This window comes from Pezoporus occidentalis, unplaced genomic scaffold (assembly GCF_034315485.1).
Source record: "Pezoporus occidentalis ecotype Australia unplaced genomic scaffold, CSIRO_AGI_Poc_V1 ctg49, whole genome shotgun sequence".
Taxonomy (NCBI): Eukaryota; Metazoa; Chordata; class Aves; order Psittaciformes; family Psittacidae; genus Pezoporus; species Pezoporus occidentalis.
This window is the reverse complement of record NW_026915824.1, coordinates 619,871-643,653: the sequence shown is the minus strand read 5'-3', so window position 1 is coordinate 643,653 and position 23,783 is coordinate 619,871. Positions and strand designations below refer to the sequence as shown.

At 54.8% G+C, this 23,783-nt stretch overlaps 1 protein-coding gene and 1 long non-coding RNA gene across 4 annotated transcripts; both read right to left on the bottom strand.

Annotated features, from left to right (window-relative positions):
- Positions 1-5,395: 5,395 nt before the first annotated feature.
- LOC134172978 (uncharacterized) lies at positions 5,396-7,671 on the bottom strand. The gene is made up of 3 exons (XR_009968082.1): positions 7,517-7,671; positions 7,220-7,385; positions 5,396-6,756 (listed from the first exon to the last, which is right to left on the bottom strand). It is a non-coding gene; the product is annotated as an uncharacterized LOC134172978 (long non-coding RNA).
- Positions 7,672-8,112: 441 nt separating this feature from the next.
- Positions 8,113-22,019, bottom strand: PITX2 (paired like homeodomain 2). 3 transcript variants are annotated; one of them, XM_062636628.1, is made up of 5 exons: positions 21,877-22,019; positions 19,537-19,592; positions 19,219-19,356; positions 11,151-11,356; positions 8,113-9,428 (listed from the first exon to the last, which is right to left on the bottom strand). In XM_062636628.1, the coding sequence occupies exons 2-5, from the start codon at positions 19,580-19,582 to the stop codon at positions 8,865-8,867; spliced, it is 954 nt and encodes a 317-aa protein (XP_062492612.1). In that variant the 5' UTR covers positions 19,583-19,592; positions 21,877-22,019; the 3' UTR covers positions 8,113-8,864. The 3 variants fall into 3 exon arrangements, with proteins under 3 accessions (XP_062492612.1, XP_062492611.1, XP_062492610.1); XM_062636627.1 differs by lacking the exon at positions 19,219-19,356; XM_062636626.1 differs by lacking the exons at positions 19,219-19,356; positions 19,537-19,592; positions 21,877-22,019 and adding an exon at positions 12,179-12,712.
- Between the last annotated feature and the right edge of the window lie 1,764 nt (positions 22,020-23,783).

Here is a 23,783-nt window from a genome sequence, read left to right as displayed (position 1 = left end):
TTTAAGAAAGTGAAAGTGTGCCATTAAAGTAAACCAGTAAAACATAATTGCTTGGGAAGCATCACCAAAGAATGAGATTCAGAATTATCACTCCTATAACATACCACCCCTGAGCTGGTATAAAAAGCACACAGACATCTCTTAATATGACTGCACATTGGCTTTGGTGGCATTATATTTGAGTAAGGTTTATTCTTGTGACAGTTTCTGCACAAGGCATCTCACAAGAACCAGAAATAAGATCTCTTTGCTTCTCAACCTGCTCCATCTTTTCTTCTTCTTTGGTTTCATTTCTCCAGCCAGAAGAGAAAAGTAAAAGAACTGCCCTAATGATGTGATTTCAAGTATAATGTGTTTCTAACATGAGACTGCATTGGTGCCTGCTCATGCCCCCAGTCTCCTGGCAAGACCAGCATGGTCTTTGTAGATTGGGCTGTAGGTTCTCTTCCTCACTCCATGATAAGCCTTCAAAGAGCTCCTTTGGAAGAGTTCCTCCAATTCTAATTCATCCATTTCCCTAAACATCAGGAGTACCCTGGTCTCAAACAGCTGACTGATTTTTGTGGCAGGAATTACGTATTTTCTGGTTATGAAGTCTTTTTTTTTGCCAGGCACAGTGGAACCTGCTTAGTTATTCTCCTTGCCTAGCCATGCAAGATGAAATGAGCCTGTCTAAGGCCATAAGAAGGGAAGTCCTTTCTCTCCAGCCATGGAGCCTGGTCCTGATTCAGCATGGCCTGCGGGCACACACTCCATCCCTGCTGTCTTCCAGTACAAGATGAATATGTGCTAATTTTTCCTTGGAAGCTGATGGGATTTAAGCATATGCATACATGTCCCACTGGATCTATGAGCACGTCATGACTTCTTCCAGCAAAAGGAGGAAAACACTATGCTGACTAGTGTAGGTCCCTAATATTTCCACTTAAACAATGCTCGCTAAGGTTCCCAAACTGTATTATTTATGTCCCCAGAATTGCCAGATTCACCAGAGGGGATTTGAGTGGCCTCTAATGGCAATGCCTGGCCATCTCCATTGTCATGGAGAGAATTGTTAGATCTGTACTCCAGTTTCAGAAGCTTTTTTGTTAAGACAGAAAAATGCAACATTCCCTGTACCCTAGACAATTAAAAGGAAACACCCTGGAAGATGCTGAAAGCCTACAACTGTCACTAAGTCAGTGATGAGGCTGTTTCTCAGGGTAATTAATATGCCTGGGGGGGAAGGGGGAGGAATAGAACCAAACCCAAATAGCCTTTTTTCCTGTTCTGTATCCGGAGCTAAAGTTTTAAGCAGCATCTCAGGTGCATGGACCAGGTCTTAATAAAATGGCCTGTGCTATGAAACGTTCCTCCCCACATCCTTTGCTCAGACTCTGAGCCACAGCTGTTGACATGTGAGAATGGCTGCCGCCCTGATCGTGTCACACTGACATTATTTGCCAGGGATGTTGCCGGTCACCCACTGATTACAAGCTAAAGTCTCTGACCTCCTGGCTCAGCCAGCAGTTACAAGTGCATCAAGTAGGACAAAGGTGTCCCTTAACATCCGAATACACCATGAGAATAAAGCCTGACTGCATGCTGGTGTTAACAAAACACATGGAGTATTTTTATCTCTGCAAAGCTATTTCCTATTTGTAATACTACTTGAAACCCCTTCCAAGTCTTCATTTGATGTTACTCGCATTCATATATTTTAAGTGTCTTGTTTTCATTTTCCAAACATGTTTATTAAAAAATGTTCTCAGGGTAGTGGCCCTTGTGGTAGGAATTTATGTTTTGGGGAAAGAATACCAGAGTTGGAGGTTTTTGCCAGCAGGATGTGAAAGCTGAAGGACATAACAATGACTGGGGCTAGAGATTTGTCACAGGGAATTAGAACGCGAAAATTTACAGTCTGGCCATGAGACAGTCCAGGCTAAAGCCATGAATTTATAGGAAGCATTGCCAAAAGCTGGATATTATTATTTTAATCAAACTCTGTTTTACTTTGCACAAAAAAAAAAAAAAAAAAAAAAAAAGAAGAGGATTTGCAGAGCCTTTGGCTATGCAGATAGAAGAGAAAGGGCAGAAGAGCCACCTCCATCCCCACTGCTCTTCCCATCCTGGCTTAAGAGTGAGAAGTGTGCATGACCTTGCCTGGAGAAATCATGGGAATTCAACCGCCCCGAATCTCATAGAGAGAGTTTCTGCTTGCTTGGGAACTCCCCTCACACTCAGTGCTGCCAGCTCAGACTCTGCTGACTTCAAAGGAGCACCAAAAGGGCTGGCACCCACTCTGACAGTGACAGGCTGTCCTCCAGCCTGGCCAGAAGTTGCTTCATACCTTAGCTCTGCATCCACCAAAGTGGGTGCAAGAATTTGCAGCTCAGAAGGTTGAAAACAACTTCATCAGTACAGGGCTTGTAGATTCCTGCTCCTCCCCAGATAATGCAGCCTTGAAAGTGCCTGGTGAGGATTTTCATAAAGGAAAGGCTTTATGCTCCTTTATGCTTGTATTGTCCTGGTGACCTTAATTGTTGTTGAGGGTTTTTTTAATTGAATGAGAGAAAAGAGTTCTCTTCACTTTTATCCTGAAAGTACAAGGTCTGGATCTGCTGAAAAATTAGTTGTGAGACCTCTGTACCTCTTATTTATACAGAAGTAGCCACTTATATTTATTGCTTTACATATGGCCACAATCCAGCAAATCACTCAAGCATGTGAATAACTTTAAGCACGGAAGTAGTCCCCTGTGAGCCAGTAGAACCACGACCACACTAAATATACACATCAAGTGATGAGCCCGGCTCCACCCTCGTGTTTTCCCCCAGTGCTGCCATTTCTACACAGCAGGCCAGGGGCTGGTTTCTCGGGTTCCTTTCCAATTGCATAAATCTTGGTCGTGCATTTAAACTGCGGGCTGCATTGATTGCTGCGTGCTTATCGATCCTAACCCGCTGCCAAGGCTGCGCAGCACTGCGTTCCCTTCAGATCAAATATTCTTTCTTTTTTTTTCCCTTTAATCTGGAGAAAAACACGTAACGAATTTGCAGGGGTGAGCCTTGCTGAGTTTTATTGGACCTTGCTGCCATATATGACTATCCCTTCTTATCGCACACATAGAGGCGCAGTCCCTCTGGGAGGGCGGGAGCAGCAGGGACATCTGCGAGCCGGCCCCCTCCAGCTGGCTGGAGGAGGGGGCTCCTGCCGCCCCGGGGAGTTCAGGGCAGTGTCTGTCCCGCTTGTTCTCCCCCCGCACGGTTCCGAGGGAGAGAGGCAGCCCCCGCGCCCCCGACGGCTGCGGCCGCCGGCGCCTCGGGGATCTCTCTGCGGGGACCCGCTCTCCTCCTGGGGTAGGGAAGGGGTGCATCCGGTCCGCACCCACCGAGGGCATGCGGGACCGGAGTCAGGGCTGCAGGCGCGATTTCGGGGCAGAAAAAAGGTGAGGAGAAAAGGGGACGGCAAAAACCCCTTTGCAACGGTAAGATGTGAAGCCGGAGCACTAAGCACATACTAGAATTTATAGATGGACTTTACGGGACGTTTTACTACAACCTTAGAAATGATACTTCTTATACGTAGCATTTTACACCTAGAGGCCGCTCCGGCCGGTTAACGTTCAACACGGGCCGGGCGGTCAGGGAAGAGCTGGGGGAAAACCTTAAAACAAGGTCAAAAGGAAGAGGAGTGTAGCAGGCGATCACGGCCGCCCTTCTCCTCCATCAGAGCGCAGGTTTCACCCATGAGGGCTGTGCGGGGCCAGTCGCTGCGTGGCCGTGGGGGCGCTACGGCCGCAGGACCATCCCGCTCGTCTGCGGGCAGAGGCGATAGGGCACATCCCGCACGGCGCTTGGGGTGCGCTTATGTGTGCGCGGAATACGCATGTACCTGTACAGATGTATTTATGTGTGCATATGTATATGCGTGCGTGAATCTGAGACGGTTCCCCGCTGGACCCCGGCTCGGTGGGGAGCCCCTCTGGGCCGGAAAGGAGTCTCTTCTACATTCACACTCGTACACAGACACGCACACCCTGGGCTCACACGGCTCCTTTCCCAAAGGTTTCCCCCCTGGGACCGAAAGGCTCCCGTCTCTTCCTCACTGCCGGAGAGAGGCACGCGCGGGATCTTGCTCCCGGGTGGGCTGCAGGGGGCTTTGTGGCTTTGTGGTTTTATTTATTTTCTTTCTTTCATTGCTTTTCTTTTCTCCCGGTCGCGTCCCTCCTCCGCTCCCTCCGGCGGGGCTGGGGACGGCTCTTCCCGACCCCCGGGCTTTTCCGAGGGTTTTACCTGCCGGGCGGCCCGGACGCCCTCTCCCCGTTTAGATCCGGCCCGGGCTCTTACCGAGGCGGTGCCGGGAGGTGACCTGCCCCTCCTCAGCCACACTGCCGTTCCCCCGATGGGGCCGGAGTCCGGGAGGCCCCACTCGCACCGCCGCCGCCACCGCTGCGCGGGGTCGCTGGGCCAGGGCCGGGCCAGTGTCCCCCCAGGAGGGCACAAGCCCGCCCTCCGAGCAGGCAGGGCCGGCGCTGCCCCCTCTTTGGCCGCGACGGCTCTCACTGTCCCGGCTCAGCCTGCGAGGGAGTGACCCCCCGGCCCCGTCGCATCCCTCTGCCTCCGGGGAGGCGCGGGGTGGTCGCAGCCGCAGGGGACAATGCAAGAAAATAAATCCCGCCCTCCCCGAAACCGCGGATCGACCGGGGGGAGGAATTCATCCAGCACCGGTGACGGGCAGCGCAGAGCTCCCTGAGCCCCTACGCACCGGCGCGCAGCAGCGGCCTGGCTCTGCCCACTCCAGTACCGCGGCTCTGCCGGCACAAGGGAGGTCCGAGCTCGCGAAAAGCGGCCTGAACAGCGGTTTTATTTTTAATTAAAAATTAAAAAATACCTTGCCGCTAAAAATTCGCAAGGGAGCGTTTCTTCCTTGAAGAAGGAGCAGAAAACTGGAGGAATTACTTCCAAAAGAAGGTCGCCTTTAGAAAACTCCAGGTTTAGTAATCGATTAGTCCGGCACTGTATGGCGCTCCAAGGGTGTAAATTCTCCCAGGATCCTGCATTATTGACTGCTACAGTCTATCTGCCCAGTATTCAGCCCTGCACATGTATAACACTGTACCAAAGCGGGCACTTAGCACGATAATTCATATGCCCAGAAAACGCGTGGGTTTGAGGGCCGGCGAGCTATGAGCCGGTCCCCGTCTTGAACCGCACTCATGTGTCGTGTCCCCCCAAAAACCCTTCAGTGCAGCCCGGAGGGGCGGGGGGGGGGGCAGACATTCTCCGCAGCGTGTAGAAACGGGCGGGTTCAGATGTTAACTATTTCCCCAAGGAAGTTTCTTCCCTCCAAAAACGCTAATGAATGTTGTAAGGGGAAAAAAAAAATAATAAAAAAAGAAGAACCCAAGTAAAACAAACCCGGAAAAGTTTCTTTTATTTCCTGGTACAGGTATGCGGAGGCCGGTGTGCCTGCACACGCGGGCGGGCGAGAAGTAGCACAAAGCCGAGCAGGGAGAGGCCCGCGGGAGAGCCTCCCGGGACACACCGACACCGCGTTTAGCCCTGCCCTGGGCGCGCCGCCACCGTCCAAAGTGCGGAGGCCCCGTCCGAAAACAAAAGAGCAGAGCCGAGGCGGTGGGCGGCGGGGCCAAGGCAGCAGGGATGCCCCGGCCGGCGGGACTGTGGGTTAGGATGTGGATTGGGATGTGGATTAGGATGTGGATTGGGAAGCAGACGGCGCTGCCCGCTCGCACGCCCGGCGCGCGGGGACGAGCAGCAGGCCCCTTGCCGAGGGCTCCCGGGGGTGGGGGGTGTTGAGGGGTGCGAGGCCGGTGTTTCACCCCTCTCCCCCGCCGCTTCTGCAAATAGGCACTTTGCAAATCCCTCATTTCGTTGTGGCTTTTCCAAGCCCTCTCTACGGCTTCCATTGTTCCAGGTTCGCGTTGCCACCGCAGATAAGGGGAAGACCCCGGAAAAAAAAAAAAAAAAAAAAAAGAAGAAAATCAGAAAAAGAAAAACCGCGAGCCAAGATTTTGATTTACAACCTAATCAAAACATTATATCTTTGGTCAAGTGGCGCAGAAAAATGATGACCCTCAAGGCTTCAGCTAGGGGGAGAAAGAGAAATTCAGATTACACTCGGAGTGATTTATGTCCTCTCTGAGCGGTCACGTTGATTTTTCATCATTTGAGCCATTACACAGTAGAGTGGAAAACTCTGATCCAATTTTTTTTTTTTTTGTCTGATACGGTATATATTATACTTCTAAACGTGTACGCGTATACTATATATTACATACATATTCCTTCTCCACGCACACACATATTCTAAATAAATACATGGATATTTTATATATATGAGAGGAATATAAATAACCAACGCCGCCGAGAAGAAACGAGAGCCGAGAAGAGCATGTAAAATACCGTGCCGATACCCGCAGCGAGCCGCTTGCTGGTTTTCCGAGCCCGTCCGGCCGGGACGGTTGGGGCAGAAAAGCACTCGAGTTTCTCCACTTCCCCCCCACCCCGGGGGGGTCCCAGATGCCCGCCCCTAGCCGCCGTCGCCCCCAGACCTCCCGCCCGCCGCCCAGCGAGGAGGGAGAGGACAAGGAGGAAGAAGGGGACATTTTTTGAAGCCCCTGTGACACTCACCCATGTTAGGTGTTGACACGGTGCGGAAAAAAACGACGGGAACGGCGTTGGTTCGGAGCGGCGGGAAGGCCGGGTATTGAGGAGGGGGCACCGCCTCCCCCCGCCCCAAGCACAGAGGCTCTGACTGACCCTCTGGCAACAACACAGAAAGGAGAGCAAACAGAAAACGGGTTTAGAAAACAACACACATACACACAAAAAAGAAAAAAATATAAAAAAAATAATTAAAATCAACACACACACCCGGGAAACAAACAAACAGAAAACCAAAATATTATGGGGGGGGGAATAAAAATTACAGAAAACATATGAAAGAAAAAAAGTGTGGATGGGGTCTGCTCATGCTGCAAATGGGAACACGAAAGGGGAAGACGCCGTTTTCGGATGGGGAAAGCATTTTCCCCATGGGAAAGAGCAGGGCGCTGACCTCGCCCCCTCTTTCCTGCTCCTCTCCCCGGCTAACCGCGGTGCCGTCCCGGCCGCACAAAAGCGCGCAAGGAGAGCGCAAAGGCCGCGCACGGTGCAAGCTCGCCCCCCACCGCGGTGAATTGCCTCCCTGGAGTCCCCTCCACTGCTCGCCAGTTTACGCGCCTGCGGAATTTCTTCGCCGGGTGCCGCAGGAGCAGCCCCGCACCCCCCTGCAGCCCCTCCTTGCCCGCCCAGGGGTTGAGGGCCGCCGGGAGGGAGGGAGGGCCGAGCGGCAATTCATCTTGATTTGTTTCAATCGTCCGGGGCGACGGCAAAGTTATAATCCTGTATAATTTCAGGAACAAGCAGGTTGAGAATGAATGGGTCGATATTATTTAAAACAAAACACAGGAGAGCACGACCTTTCCCTTCAACGACGTGTTGCAGCACGAAGTCGCAGGAAACGCGGGGCTAACCTCTCACCCCCGCGCTCCGCGGGGCCGCCGTGATTTGGGCTGCTCTTTGTTTCTCTTCATGTCTGAAAGGGGGATTTGGAATAGAAATGCAATAGTACATGAAGGATCTCCCCGCTGAAGGGAGAGAAGGTGAGCGCAGGGGGCGGCAGAGGGGACAGATTATTGTGAACAGGAGCAGTTTGTTTGCAAACTGGCTTTTCTTTGCCTTTTTTTTCTGTTCTCTTCCCCACCCCCTCTTCTTTAATGTAATAAAAGCTTCCTTCACAGAGGGAGAAATTTATGCTCGAGATACAGCAACTTTGTGGCTGATAATTCCCGAGGCCAACGATGTCAAATAATCCATTTTCTCGGGGCTGCGTGGGGGAATAAAGGGATTCCGCGGGTCCAAGCCGCGCGTTCCTCTATCATGCAGCGTTAGAGCCTGGGATCTATTTTTTATGTGGAAACAAAAAATGCCGACACTTATTTGTATTGCAATAAAAAGAACTGCCCTGTGTTTCTAGAGAGCGAGGTCCAGTGTCAGCGACCAGTCAATCACTGCGGAGCAGTTACCGCTGCGCAGCTTGTCTCGGTAAATAAAAATGCAGACAGAACTATATGCCGTATATTTTACTCCCATGAAATAAAACACATTTCATTTCATTTTTTTTTCATGTTTGCTGAAAAGTAAAACAATAATAATTGTACGAAATGTTATACACAGGGCATGTTTTACATTGCAATATCAGAAACATCATTGCATCCACCAGAGGTACTATTCTAAAACTGATATTCACACAATTTTTTTGTTTTTAATAATTATATGTTAGAAACATACAGTGTCGCATTTAGTATATACATTCCCTTGCTCGCAAGCGAAAAAATTCTAATCGCTTCTGTGTAACATGCTTTATTTTAAAGCCTAACCTTTTAAAAACACTGTTGTGATATTACTAACAACTGCTTTTATAAAATTAATTTGACATTTCGATATATATACATCCTTTCAGTCGTTTTTATGTTAACAATGCTAAACTTAAAAAATAACAAGCTTATAGTAACATTAAAATGTCATATCATATCCAGTCAAACATTTGTCCATATATATATATATATATATGTCCTTGTAACTGTTGAAATACTCTTAGTGAAAGATCTCAGAATCTGTAGAAGGTCCTTTGAAAACAAAGGAACTATCTTATTTCAGTGGTTTCCTCTTTTTTTCCCCCCTTCTCTTTCCTCTTTCCCTCTCTCTCTCTGATTTTTCCTCCTGTCTCTTTCTCTCTAGTGCCCATTACTTTCTAGCGTGATTCTCAGTCTCTGCAGGAAGCGGGAGGGATTCCCAGGCAGTGTTTCCTACTTGGGTGCCTCACACGGGTCTGTCCACCGCGTACTGGCAAGCGCTCAGGTTGGAAGCAGGGTTCTGCACGCTGGCGTAGCCAAAACTGGAGTGCTGCTTGGCTTTAAGTCTCAGACTCGCCAAGCTCGAGTTGCATGTGTCCCTATAAACATATGGAGGTGTTGGAGGAGCATAAGGACAGGCTGGCGTCGGCACCGCAGAATTCAGGGAGGGATTGCTCAAGTTGTTCAAGTTATTCAGGCTGTTGAGGCTGGAGCCGGGGACCCCGGTGACTGCAGAGGGTACCATGCTTGAAGACATACTCATGGAGGAAATGGAGTTTGGAGGGGAGAACATGCTCTGAGAAGACAGAGGGTTGACATTCATGGAGTTGAAGAAAGGAAAGCTTTTGGTGGAGAGTGAAGCGGAGGTCAGGCCCTTGGCTGCCCAGTTGTTGTACGAGTAGCCGGGGTACATGTCATCGTAGGGCTGCATCAGGCCGTTAAACTGTGGACCGAAGCCGTTTTTGCAAAGCTCGGCTTGCTGGTTCCTTTCTCTCTTTCTCCATTTGGCTCTGCGGTTCTTGAACCAAACCTTTGGAACGGGGAGGAAGAGGGAAGGAGGGAGGGAGATGGGAGACGCGAATTAGTCAGGAACCACTGCCGCAGCATTTCACAAGATCTCGGCAACAGCCGAGCTTGTCCCTATGCACAGGCATACATATATGCATGCGTACATACATGAAGATGTGTCCGTACACACACACACAGAGGTTCGCCACCTCCTCTGGGGAGCCCCTCGCTGGGCCGGGGCAGCAATGTGCTGCCGGGCCTGCAGAGCACCCCCCGGGCCTGGCGCTGCCGGATCTCAGCAGGGTAAATTCGTGCCCCTTCCCCGAAACCCCCGACACAATATGCGATACTCTCATTCGAGCCACAGCGGTAAACGCTTCCCTCTTCTATGTTTCTATCGTTACTGTCATTTTCCTCGTTTCTCTCTCTTTTATGCTCCCCTCCGTCCTTGGCTTATTCTGCGCTGGAGCCATCCAGGGGAAATACAAAAGTGTAAAAATAAGGGCAAAATGCCCGGAAACCCGTGGAATTTTAAGGCTATGTTTCCTATTACGGGGAAGGAGGGGGAAGCCAGCAACTAATAAATCCTTGCTTCAGTTAAAGCTACAAAGCTTCCAGAGCCGAAAACCACTTTCTAAACAAACTTATTCGACTGCTCTTTGGCAAAAAGAAAACGAAAACCCAAAGAGACCGAAATAAAACCCCAACCCCAAAAAATCGCCATTTAACAATGTGCTAAATGAGACCCAAGAGACCCTCCTCAGACAATGGGGACAACGTGTCCTTCCCAATCCACATCTGGGTGCCTGACCCGTCGGGCAGCCGCCAGCAGCAGCCTCACCCGTGTGTATTGGAGCCACCCCTGGGTGTTTGCAGCACCCCCACCGCACTGGGCCGGGCAGGGGCGGCCCGGACACCACGGAGACGGGCCCCATATGGCCTCTCTGCACCTCCAGAAACCAAAACCTCCCTCAAAAGCCGTACCGTGTCCGACACCACTCCGTACCCCGGCGCGGCGCCGGCCGGGCCCCGCTCCCCCTGCGGAGCTGCCTCGGCCCTGCACACCGTGGGCCCCACTCACTCCGGCCCTGACTCGCACTGCATCGGTTTCCCTGAACTATCGCGGGGAAAGGATTTACGTGGGATTTTTAAAAAAATGTGGGTTCGGCCCGTCTGGGGCTCTTTTTTCAGATGTCGTTTCGCCCCCCCCCCCCAGCGCGGCGTTTGCAAGCCAGAAGGATCCGGCCTCGGCAACTCTGCAGCGCCGTGATGGTCCCATAAATCTCAGAGGGGGTAAGGGAGGAGAGAGACGCCCGTCGAATTGTGAAACCAAAAGAAAGAGAAAATGCAAGGAAGGGCACGTCGGGACTGCCTTGGAGAGAAGTAAAAGCCCTTGTGTATTTTACATCTTTTTCTCATTAGCGGCAGCGCAGGTTGCAGCCTGTTCCGAGTTGCTTTCTTGGCTAATGTTTTCATTAGCGTTTCGATCAAAAGGAGCAGGACGCATTGCGCGGCGAGGGCGAAACGTGCAGCAAACCATATTCCGGGGGTAGAGAGTGAGAGAGGGATCCCAATCTATCTCGCTTTGACAGAACTGTCCTGCGCTGCCCTGCTTTTGTGCAAAGGCTCTGGAGTTTGCGTACAAAGCGAAATCGAAAGCAGCTGCAGACACCGCAGCCCTCCTCCCCTTCCTCCCCGCCCCGACCCCCGCTGCTAGGAGCCGGCGTGTCCTGTCGCGACTTACCCTAACCCTCGCCTCGGTGAGGTTGGTCCAGACGGCGATCTCCTCCCGGGTGGACATGTCCGGGTAGCGATTCCGCTGGAAAGTGGCCTCCAGCTCCTGCAGCTGCTGGCTGGTAAAGTGGGTCCGCTGCCGCCGCTGCCTCTTTTTCTTGGAGGGATCCTCGGGCCCAGCATCTTCACTCTTGCTCTGCTGGCTCTTATCTTTCTCTGTAAGGGGGGAAACAAAAAAAAAACAACAAGGCGAAAAACAGGGGCGCCTCAGCCTTCGAAGCCTCCTCTTTCTCTCTCCTCTCCCGTGGCAGGGGAAGCGCTCGTCCCCGGCTCGCCGGGCCCCGCAGCCTGCCCCCAGCGCGGCTTCCCGGTGTAATGATTAACCGCACCGGCCTCCCGCACCAGCGGCTCCTCCGAACCCGCGGGCGGCTCCTCCCTGGAAGTAGCCACCTCCGGGGAGCGGACGGAGCCGCCCCTCCGCCGATGTACGCAGGTTTCTCACCTATTGATGCACACGAATTTTTTGCCAGTCTGTATCTCCCATCTGCATACACGTAATCCGTATTATTTGCCCATACGTAACCGTATTACTCGCTTGCCTGTATCGCGCTATTCTTCTGCTTGCATCCTTTACTATTCGTGCATTTTATCTACATCATTCCGCTACCTATACCCATATGATTTGTCCGACTACACCCACAGTATTTCTCCGTTTATACCCATATGACTTGTCTGTCTATATCCGTGGTGTATGTCCGTCTATGCCCATATTACTCGCCCATCAGTATCCACCTCACTCGCCCGCCGCTATACACGCTATTCGCCCGTCTTTACACATGTCATTATCTTCCCACACGCCAGCACAGACACCGCACGCGAAAAGAAATCCCACGAAGAGCGTCTCTGCCGAGTGCGAGGCGCTCACGGTGAGGGGAGCGACGACTGCGCGTTGCTGGCCGCGGGGCTACCGGTGGGACAGGCCGAGCAGGGGCAGGGCAGCGGGTCACCCGGGAGTCCCAGCCGCTCGCCCCCTCTTACCTGCGGCCTCAGGACTGGAGGTGTCAGAGATGGTGTGCACCTCCAGACGGTGCTTGGCGGACTCCAAGGAGGAGCGCGCCTGCCCCGGCGCCAGCGCCGTCGCCATGGCCAGCGCGGGCTGGTGGTGGTGGCAAGACGATGAAGAGGAGGAGGAAGAGGAGGAAGGTGAGGAGGAGCACAACTTATTCCCTGCTCCCAGGCGCTCCAGGCTTAACGTGTCCTTCATGCAGTTCATCGGCAAAAGGATGCCAAGCTCTACGTGCGTGCCTGGGGGGTCGGTAGGAGAAGGTGTGCGTGTGTCTGTAGGTGTCGGTACGTGTACGACGGCCGGAGCGGCGCCCCCCTCCGTGGGCGCGGAGCTGCCCAGCGGCTCCGGGGTGTCAGGGCTGCCGGGCGGGGGAGCCGCGGCTGGGCGGGCGGCGCTCGGCTAGCGCCCGGGCGGCACGGCGAGCCCAGGAGGCCCCCGCCGCCCAGGGGGGCGCGACGGCGGCGACAGGCGAGCGGGCGAGTCCGGTCCTGCACGAGCCGTCACGGCGACACGGCTGCTCCCCGGCCGACCGGCGGCCCCCGGCCCGCCGCGGGGCTCGGCGGGGCTCGGCGGGGAGCTGCGCTGCGCTGCCCGCGCATGGATCCGCGCCGCGCGCGGCCGGCCCCGCACCGCACCAGCTCAGTCGCTTCCCTCTTGGCCTGACATCTTAAACCGGCGGCGGCCTTCCCCGCGCCGCACGTCACCCGCCACGCCCCGCACCGCCTTCTGCCCGCCCCGCCGCGCCCCGCCCCTGCCCGGGTCCCGCCTCCCACGCCCCCCCGTAAGCCCAGCGTTATCCGCCCGGTTTGCCCCGGGGGTCGTACCCATGTCCGCAGAGCCCGACCCACGGGGAGACCCGTCGGGGCGGATCCGGGCACGCCCGCTCCCTCCGCGCCCCGCCGCGCTGCCTTCCGCAGCGGCGGAGCGCTCGGCAATGACAGAAGCGCTGCAACGAGGAGTGGAGGACCCCGGGCCCGTCTCCCTCTGTCCGAGAGGGTGGGAAACAAGCGGGAGGGGTCACAGCCGGAGAGACTACGGGTCCGCCGCGACAGGAGAGGGAAGGCCGCTGCGAGGCACAGGCGGCGGCAGAAAGAGCAGCAGCCCCTCCGCGGGGAGCCGCACACAGAGCAAGAGGCTGCACGCCCGGCCTCCCTCTGCCCTCACCGGAGGCGGAGAAAGAACACGGGGGGGAATCCTCTCCATGCCACTGCCATTGCCCCCCCCGCCCTCTGCCGCCGGATTCCCCACAGCGACCGCCCGAGGGGTCTTTTCCTCCCCGGTTTTACACATTATCAGCAGGGATCGCTCCCCGCCCTCGGCGGGGACCCGCGGGGACCGTCCCGGCGCTCAGAGCAGCCCCCGAACCCAAACCCGCGCCCGAGAACGCCGGTTACAGTTTGGCCAAGCCCTGCACCGGGCAGGGTTCCAGCACTCCAATCTCACCCATACGACCTCCTTGAGCTACCGCCTTCATAGGCTTGGAGGGGCAGGACGTGACCCCTCGCCCTCGGGCAGCCACCCCCGGACAGAAACTGCAGAGGGACGAGCTGCGGGGTCCCGCTGGCTCCGCTTTTGGCTCGGGGCGAGGCTGCTGCGGATCAGGGTCCGGCAGGAGGAGGGGGAAGCGGGTGTAGGGCGGGGACAGGTTGTCCTCTGGTGCCGGTCAGGGCGTCCCAGAGCAGAGCAGCCTGTCCCCGAGCCATGCCCCGGGGGGACAGCGGCCCTGCTCGGGGAGGGGAGCCCGTGGGAGCCCGGTGGAAAACACAGTTTGTGTCTGTGTCTTCAGTCCCTCTACATCGAAAAGTTACTGAAAGGTTCCCCTTGCAGTGGCCCTCCATAGCCATAACCCAGCGCCCAAACTTTACTGTATCCCGTTGCTCTCCTGCCCACCCCCGCAAGGGTCCTTCTTGGTCTCTGATGCTCGTCCGAGGAACGTATAACCCCCCGCAATCTCACTTATCACTAAATTATACATATTACTTTCGCAGCCTGTTAGTAAAGAAGGTTAAATTAATTTACATTCTGCTCATTATCTGGTGTTTAAATGACGTGGTTTTATCCCTGAGATTTGGCAAAGAATCTCTTTCCTCAGACCCCACAGCGTTTCGACGGAGACAATGCTCTTACATTTGTAGTGGATTTTAATCTGATAAGACTCTAATTTGCTTAAGTCTTTTAAATAGGGGGTTTAAAATGATTCTAGCCGTTTTCTTATTGAATTTCCTCTAATTCCCCCAAGATCATAAAGTATGTGTGTAAAGTAAATATTTCCTCCCTTTGCACCGGCAGCAGATGACCTATAACTAAGTCAATATGAATCCAGCTCCATTCTGCACAATTTGTTTACCAATCATATCCCCGTTTCTTCTTAACCTCTCTACATCCATGGTCCCGCACCCAGAAATCGGCCCTCGGTTCTCCCATCATACCCCAACCCCCCCATCCCCCGCCTCTTTTCCCTTCGAGGGGTGGGGACTACCCTGGCCCCTGGCCTGGCCTGGCTGCGGGGAGCTCCGGGCGGGGCGTTGCCTTTCTCCAGCCCGTCTCCGGACTACCGGCCCGCAAAGCCCCGGGGAGGCGGTACAATTGTTTTTCAACACGGCAATGCATCGCTCCCGCAGATGAGCCCTTTCTCCCTCCTACTTTTCTACTATTTTATTTTGCAGTCGTTTATTTTCGTTAGTTTGGCTTCTTTCGCAGGGAATCCAAACAAAAAGTCCCTCCTGGCTGCGCGGCGCAGAGCGCTTTTTACGCGCTTGGTGCCCTTGCAGAGCGCAGCGGCGGTGCCTCCTTGTCCTGGGCTACTCCGCGGGTCCCGGCCCCCCAGGGAGGGGGACAGGGGGAGCAGGGACCCTCCACCGCGCCTCCCTCAAGCACCTTCCCCAGCGGGGGAGGGTCCCTGCTCCCCCTGCCCCAGCGGGCACAGACCCTCCGCCCGTTCCCGCGTCCCCAGAAGCGGGGAGCTGATGAGGCCCAGTCCCGCACCCGAAGGGAAGGAGTGCCGGAATTTCGTTTTGTGCCTTGGATTACAACTCCCCCAGCCCGGGCAGGAGGGGAGCTACCACTCAGCATTAGTTGTCATGGTGACCATAAATCACGTAAATCCAAAAATACCCACCTATAATATGAGATGAAGCTTTTATTTCCCGAGTGAAATAATATTTTAAAAGCTGTCATACAACCGAAAAACAACCTAATTGTAGTCAACCGAGTAATATATTAGCGGTAGAAGTTTCAATTCAAATGTCAAAAATGCTTTTCTGGAGTTTCTTTTTTTTTTTTTTTTTCCCTTCTGGAAGCTCCATCCCCTTCCAGGTTCTGGTCCTGGCCGCAAAGCCGCCCCGGCCGGCTCACCAGAATGGCTGACACCCCCCAAAAAATAAACGATTTGGAGGGGTTTTTCCCCTTGTCTTTGCCTATTGTTGCAAAGCTGGCAGGGGGCAAGCCCCGGTGCGCTGGAGGGCAACCTGCGGCAAGAAAACTGGGGGACTGGGGCTGCTCCGCACCCCTCTCTCCCTTCTGCGTCTCCTTTTTAATTTAATTAAAAAATAAAATCTTATTATGTTGTTTTGTTTTGTTTTTTTTTTTGCCCCCCCGAGGGTGTCTTCGACCTTCTGCTCCCGCCGGCCGCCATGGATCCGCGGTGACGGCCCCGGTGCGGGAGGCAGGCAGGTCGAGAGCGGGAAGGGAGATGGGCTGGGGTGTCGGAGGACGGCCAGACCTACGGTGGGTGTTTATTCTCTCACTTTTCCTTTATCTCCTTACGGGATCGTTGTTTCTAGGCGTAATGCTCTCCTAAATGGATAAATCGGTTCTCATGCAGAGTCTCTAGCTAGTCCTGTTGTCTTTTACCTTTGGCTTGTTGTCTTTCGCCTATCTCGGATTACCGGGTATTCTCCTCGATGAAGAGCCATTAATTACCCATTCAGTCAATATTAGGAAGACTACAGAGCTTTTTACATTGGATTAAGAAGACATCAGGTTGTTCCCTTAGTATATTCCTCCTCACGAATAAGCTTTCGTTATACATTTAGTTTTCCCTGGGGTGAGGCTAACAACCGCTGCATATATTATTCTCAGACGGCGGGGTGAGGTGGGGGGGGAAGACGACGACACAAAATTATATATACGAAGCGCAATAAATAACTTTCAATTAGCGGTCGGCGTTAGCTGCAGGAAGGAGCGCGCAATTTCCTCGCCGCTGCTCAAGGCAGCGCACAGGCGGAGTGACCCCGGTTCCACCACGCGGTCACAGTTCCGGCGACAGATTTGGCCACGTCCAGTGGAGGGGAGAGGGGTGCTGCTTGGCACCAGCTCCGCCTCGTCTTCCCCCCCGCGCCCGCAACCCTCCGCAGGGGCGTAAACTGCGCGCCCATCATCTAGTCCCGGGGTCAGAAAAGGCACCGCGGAGCTTTGCTGTGCTCTCTTTCCTGGCGGCACCTGACCTGGGCGGAAAATTGAACCGGCTCCGGGATTTTGGTTTGGCTTTGAAAAACGGATGTCAGGTTACGGAATATTCAAACCAAAGAAAAAATATATATAAATAAACGGTTGAAACAATCAATTTGTGATGCTGACTGGTGATACAAGGGGGGTGCAATTTCAATGTTCCATGCTGAAGGCTGCTGTTTCATCAGTACCCAGATTATCGATTACAGGAAAGGATTCCTTAAGTAGAATTGTCAGAGCTCACAAATTGTACAGAGTAAATACATATATATGCATATATATGTACCCCCCAAATAGTTTACGCATTTTCCAGCCGTCGATAAAAATTATCCGAATGAACCCACCACAAGCCCTTGCACGTGCTGTGGGGCTGTCGAAGTGTGCGCTGAAGTTACCCTAATTTAGCGGGACTGGGCACCCAGCAGTAATTTCCCTGGATCAACGCGGATCCAGCCGTGCTGTTTTTCACACTCCAGGCTGTAGCAGTATTTTCATACTTTCCCCGTTTTCCTTTCCCTGCTGTGGCCAGGGACACGTTTCTGTCGGGATGCAGCCCCCCCCTCCCCCCCCGCATTCCCCCTCCCGCGGGGAGCCAGCTCTGGGGGGTCTCCTGCTGAATTTCGTTTCCTCCTTGCGTAGGAGCATTGATTTGACCAAATATTCGCATTTTTTACTATCGTTACCAATGGTGCTACTTAGCGATTATTCTCCCTGTGCCCATCTACGGTGCCTAACCCCGGAAATTCCCTGACCGCCCTCGGAATTTCCCGGCCCGTCCGGTGCCAGGTGGGGTCCCGAGTCCCCCCGGCCTTCCCAAGAGGTTCATCCCGCAGAGCAAGTGGTCCCCGACGCCCAAACCCCCGATTAAAAGCAGATCAAAGGCAAGCCCCAACAAAACCCGCCTGGACGGCGAGAAAACACCCGTGACTTCTCCGATTCGCAGAGAGTCGCCAGAGCAGCACAGGGGGCCTCAGGACTTGCCATTGCCCCATCGCACAGAGACGCGGGCTGGGACTCACACAGGAATTATCCCCACACCACCAGGGGTATATCCCCATATCCGCAAAGATACAGCCGCACCAGCGGCCCTCCGAGCTTCCCACCCCTGTGAAACGGAAGGACTTAATGGCCAGGCAACCCTGCGTTGCTTCGTCAGCTCAGACTTCTATTTTAATTAACGGTGTTAAACGCATTTAGATCGCAGTTCCCCCCCACCTTTACCTCTGCAGCCCGACAGGTAAAGGACAGACAGGTTTATATGGTAACGAGGCAGGAAATTTTGGGTGTACTACAATAATCCGGGTTCATAATTGATGGTTAAGAAAATAATCATTTGTTTCTCGGCCGGGGAAGTAAAAGTTACCGTGTCAGGGAGCATATGTGGGTATTACTTTTATAAATACTTAGTCGAATAAAGCTGACTTGGAAGGGCTCATAAATTTATCCTATCGGAAAGGTCCCCACTTTCCCATTAGATCGGGAGAAGGGCTTTGATTAAGACCACCTGTTCCTCTGCAGGGACGGCAAGAGAGGGCAGGGAGGCCTTGCTTATTCGCAAACCATATATAAAGCAATGTCACCCTTCCTTTCAACGTTATTTAACACTGATTGCTGGCCGAGGGAAAAAGCGCCAGGGCCTGGTAAAGCCTATTTGTGCACAATTTAATATCGCGTATGTTTCCGGGATTAAAAATTATCGGCTCGTATTAACTTCGCGTTTGGCATTACCCCGGATTTTGCCGGCTAACCTTTCACCTAAGCGTTTCTTCTTCTAGGGGGGTTTGATGTCCCTAGAACAAACCCTAGCTAAAGTCTCCGGGGGAGGGTGGACTTGGGAAGGGGACATGGCCCCTCCTGAAATCACTGGGTGTTATCTGAGAAACAGCGAGCTGAGTATTCTTACAAGGAAGTGTTTAACCACGGGACCACGAATACGTGCATTATTAATTCACTGTAGTTTCCTGTATTATTAATTCAGGTTAATATATTTTATTTAAACAAAATTACGTTTATCTTGGATTAAACAGTCTCTCGAAATACAGAGCGCTTGTTTTCTTCTTTGTAATGTGTTTGCATTGCTGTTTTGCTTTACCACCCCTCAGGCTCTCCTATCAGACCCCCCGAGGCGGGCAGGGGGAAAGGAGGCAGGAGCTCTCCCTGCCTGCGGGCGGGGCGCGGCGGGGGCCGCCTCTGGGGGGCAGGACAGGGCCGGCGGCTTGTCTGCGGGCGGGGGAACACAAAACACGGACAATATCAATAAATACGAGAGCGGCGCTGCGGGTGTCTGAAAGGTGCGCTGACAGCCAGGATGGTTTTGGCGACGGGTGGGGGGGGACGGACGCGCTAGCGGCGGGTGTCAGCGCGCTCCTGCCCGCGCAAGCCCCCCTCGTCCCTTTCTCCGCGGCCGCGCATCATCAGGCGCAAATGGCGCCCGGGCGCAGGGCTGCGCAGCCAGCGGGCAGCAGAGGGCGCCCTGGCGCCGCGCAGGCTGCCCGTAGCTGACCTCCCGCCCGCCGCCCAGGCAGCGCGGCCCGCGGAGGGGTGCGGAGAGGCCGCCGCTTACCATTGGCGCCAGGGGGCGGCCGCCCGAGGAGCTTGCAGCCGGCGGGCTCCTTGTGGCCCTCCGGCGCCTCGCCGGGCTCCCCTTTTTTGATGTCCGCCTCCTTGGAGAAAAGGCACTCGACGGCGGCGGGCTGCACCCCTGGGGACAGGGACATGAGGACACACAGGGAAGAGGTGGTCAGCGCCCGCTGCTGCGCACCCCTCCGGGCAGGCGGCACTGCTTCCCGGGGGCTGCTCCGCCCGGCTCCGCACCCGCGCAGCGCGCCGCAAGGCAGCGGGGCCGCTGTGCCTTCGCCTCGGCGAAGGAGGTTTCTCTTACCTAGCTGAACACAGGCGGAGACAAGTTTGCGGCAGTTGGACTCCATTACCAGTTATCTGCAAAAAAGGAAGGCATCGGAGTTTTAAAACAATTACTCTGGGAGTGAAAAATCAATGCGAAAAAGAAGCCCAACCGCCGCGGGAGTCACGTCGCAAGGGTGCTGCGGGAACCCTAACTTTCTCCAGTGCTATCTGCACCGTGAACCCCCATCTCGCCTCAGCGTCGGGTCCCACCCGAGTCACGCCACTGCATGGGCGGAACCCCCCATAGCTGTTCCCCAGCCCACCGGACAGCTCGGCCTCCCTCCGCTCCTCGTTATTTGAGGACGTGGAGGAAGGCCCGTAACCTCGTGGCTGTCCGCTGCCCTGGGACACCCCTACCCCGGTCCCGGTGCCAGGGGTGAGGCGGTACCGGCCACAAGGGCCCCTGCGCGGCGCGGCGGGAGATGCGCTGTGGCGGCTGCGCCCGCCGAGGCTCCGCTGCCCGGCTGTAGCTCCGCGCTCCCCGGCCGCCGCCGGCGCCACCCCCGGTCTGAGAGGTCGGGCAGTAAAATCACGGGATTAGTGCCTGATTGAGATGTCTGTTCGTGAGATATTACAAAATTCATTATCACAGCTCTCTACTAACTCGATATGAAGTAACACAGATGGGATTTTATTAGTCCAGGCTTCAAATGTTTACTTATGATAATTTCGGGGGAAAATTTGCATGTCACCATCATTTCGCTAATCTTTCGTCTTCTTATTCTTCGCCTCTTTTTTAATGTCTGAACTGGGGGCATTATTAGCTGGGGCTTAGAAATGCGGCAGCCGGGGTCCGAGGCACGTTTTTGGTGAGCAGAGCTCGCCGGCCCCGCCGGGATGAGACTGAGGGAAAGGTGAAGGAAAGGAAGAAAATATATAAATATATGTTCTAAAAAAAAAAAAAAAAAAAAAAAAAAGTAGGAAAAAAGAGGGGCGAAATGGGAAGGTACGGTTATTGGGACTCCTCCGGGTCGTTGTCGTGATACGGCGATTTCTATTCAAACCCGAAGGACGCTAGGAGGAAATTCTGCTCCCCCAGGCCTCCGGCCTAACACACGAGTTGCCTAAATTAAGCAGGAAGGCGATTAAGAGAATCTTAATTCTTCCCCGATGGTTCTTAAATGGGGATGGGTCTCCGTCAAGATTAGTCCTGCGGGACAAATTCAACCGCCCTCCTCGCCCACTTGCCTAGGTGCCTGATTTATCTCACAAGTGGGGATACTCCGCTCTCCCAAAACACTCACTGCCACCAAGGGCAAGTTTTTCTTCTCTCCAGAGTCGCCTTCTCCTCGGAGAAAAATGCCTTTCCCGGACGGATTCCTATTTCATCCCCGGTCTCAGTTGCCCGCACTGCTCCTTCCCTTTCTCTCACCCCTAACTAATTTTTGTACAAACGACACCGCAGCGCGGGGCCGAGGGGAGCGTGAAGCATTTTCCTACTGTCTCCAGCCCGGCGGCTTAACTGAAAGCAACTCCACTCTCATTTTTCCGTGTCTCCGAGCACCCCTCTTCTCGAAGTTAAAGATAGCCGAGCCTCCTCGCACCGGCCGTCGAACCCGCCCTGCCTCCTCGCCTTGCCGGGTCGCTCGGCAGCAACCTGCTCGAAGAGCCCGGCTGCAGCAACCGCGGGGAACAGGGCGAAAACCGGGGTATTTTTGTTCTTACTGGTATCTACCGGTGTGCTTTCGAGGTGAAAAAAAAAAAAAAACAAACAACAAAACTACAAAACAAAATCTAAACCAATCCGTCTCAAAAAAAAAACAGAGTCCCCTAACAAATATCTCAGCACAGCCAGAAATAACCTCTTTTCGGCACAGGCTGTTTGTCAGAGACCGAGGCAGCTGCCTGTGGCTCTTAAAACGAAAGAACGAAAGGGGGACTCCGTGCGGGGCCTCCCCCTCCTCGGTGCCTGCAGCCGCAGCAGGGCCCGGCAGCTCCTTCGCGGGCGGTGCCGCGGGTGTCCCTGCCGCGGAGCCCGCAGACGGTCCCTCACGATATTCCAGAGCCCCGAGACACTGCTTTCGCCCCCCCCCCCCGACTGCGCGGCTCCACGGAGGGATGGAGCTGCCTGCGCGCCCTCTCCGCGGGACCGAGAGCGTCGGAGCCGGCTCGGCAGGGAATCGGCGCGAGGGCCCTTCTCGCTGCCCTGGCCACCGGTCCTGCGGGACGGGCCGCAGCCTCCCAGAGGACATCAGCAAGTCAACCCCGCAGCACCCTGCCCGCCGGTCCGCGATCGCCCCGGGACGCACAGAGCCACTGCCCGTACCCGTAGCCCTGCACCCATCATGCCGCCATCCCCCGAAACTCCCCCACTCACCGAGGCCGGCCGCTCTGTCCGCCCCGCCGCTCGCGCTGCTGATGCCGGTGCTGCCGGGGGCGGCGGGGCCGCGCAGGGCTCCTGCGCTGGCTGCGGGGCCGCGGAGCCGCCGCTGGCTCCCTCCTTCCCCGGCCCTCCGCGCCCCTGCCCCGCCCCGCCCGCCTCCCCGGGCCCTGACGTCACGCCAGCCCCGCCGAACGCGCCCCACCGCCGCCGCGGGGCCGGGCCGGGCCGGGCCGGGCTGGGGCGGGCGGCTCCGCAGCGCTGCGCGGCGCTCCGCGGGCACGGGCGCAGAAGTGGTGGCAGCTCCCGGCCGCGGAGGGGGCAGGGGGCAGGAGGAAGCACAAAAGCCGGCGGAAGAAAGGCGGCGCGGCGGCGGGCTAGGTAGCCAGAGGAGAACCGAGGTGAGCGGGGACGGCCGCGGTCCCTCCGCGCCCGCGCAGGGCGCGCCCCGCTCCGCCCGGCTGGGGAGGGGGGGCAAAGTAACTGTGGTCAAAGTTTCCCGGGCCGGCCTACGGCAGTCGTTGCATCAGGTGTGAAGAGGGATCGCCAAACCCCTGCGAGAGGTCTCGGTTTCCTTTTGAACCCACTTTTTCTTTTCCCTTTTTTGTTTTCTTTATTATTATTTTTTTTTAAATTCACACATATATATGTATATATTATTTCCTTCCACCCCCATTTTGTTTTCAATCCCAGGGTTCTTTTGGGTGCCCGTGGCTCTCGCGCAAGGCCTGGGTAGCCGAAATCCTGCCGTTCACCCCTGTTACTCGCCCTGCCTCGTTCACGGCCGGTGGCGTGGAAAACACTACGGCAGAGTCTCTCCTCTTTTCCCCTAAACGACGCTGAGCTTGCCCCAAGGAGGAATTCATTTTCGATTTTGTGATGTTTTCCGTGTTTAAGAAAATAACGAAGTCGGTTATCTCTATTTAGACCAAAGTAAAGCGGTCGCTTTTTCTCGCAGCGTCTCCGAGGCTTTGTTTGTAGAGGGACCACGCGAAAATAAAACAGGAGCTTTCTTAACTCGGAGGCTGCACCTGATCTTTTGGGGGCTGTTTTTAAATTATTTCAGCCTGGAGTGAATTTTAGGTATTTCTAGGGTAGAGCAGGGCTCTTAGCAGTCGTTGCCAGGGGAGCGAGCCTGTAGAGGCGGGCAGGGTACCAGCGGGTGGCTTCCGGCGAGCCCGGCAGCTCTTGTCCTGCCGGCCCGGAGCAGCCCTTGGAATGCGGCCGCGCCAAGCGGAGGGGATGCATCCTCTGGCCAGAAATGAAATCAAAGGGCAGTTTTGATTTTTCTAAGGAGAAATCAATTAGTTCACCGTGTCCTCGGCTACCTGCGTGTCTATCCGCGGGAGCGCTGCGCCAGGTAAAGCGTCGCGCTCGCCAGGACGGAGTGGCACTCGGTTTTCCCCGAGAAAAAAAAAGGGAATTTTTTGCGCTGGTGCGCGTTTCCTCCACATGCCTAGCCTCACTGTGTATTGGGCAGCGACGACAGGGCAGGATGCGGTGCCCGCGTTAGCAGCGCGGCTGCGGAGCGGGGCTGCCCTCGGAGCTGCATCGGGGTCCGGCTGCCTCGGAGCCGGAGCGGCTGAAGTGAGCAGCTGGTGGGAAATGCAAATGGCTCCGGGAGAAACATAAGATCCAGGGTGATTTTCATTCCCTCCTCGAGTGTGTGGAAGGAGCTGGACATACGTTTCACGCTCCTAATCCTTCTTTTACATTTTTAGTCATACTCCTATTAAACAACTAATTAATGTCCAGGATCACCAGGGAATACATTAGACATGCTGCCGTGGAAGAGGGGTTCCAGGGTGTCTGGAAACTGTGGAGCCGACTTAATACGCGGATTTTTTTTTTTTTTTTCTTCTGTCAAAGCAATAAATGTAATAATAGATTTCAGGGCGAGCAAA

Coding starts and splice junctions, on each gene's coding strand:
- PITX2 (XM_062636626.1), bottom strand. CDS start 12,413: ATGAACTGCATGAAGGACACGTTAAGCCTGGAGCGCCTGGGAGCAGGG. Junction 11,357..12,178: donor CTCCAGTCCTGAGGCCGCAG/GTAAGAGGGGGC, acceptor CCCCCCTTACAG/AGAAAGATAAGAGCCAGCAG. Junction 9,429..11,150: donor TCACCGAGGCGAGGGTTAGG/GTAAGTCGCGAC, acceptor CCCGTTCCAAAG/GTTTGGTTCAAGAACCGCAG.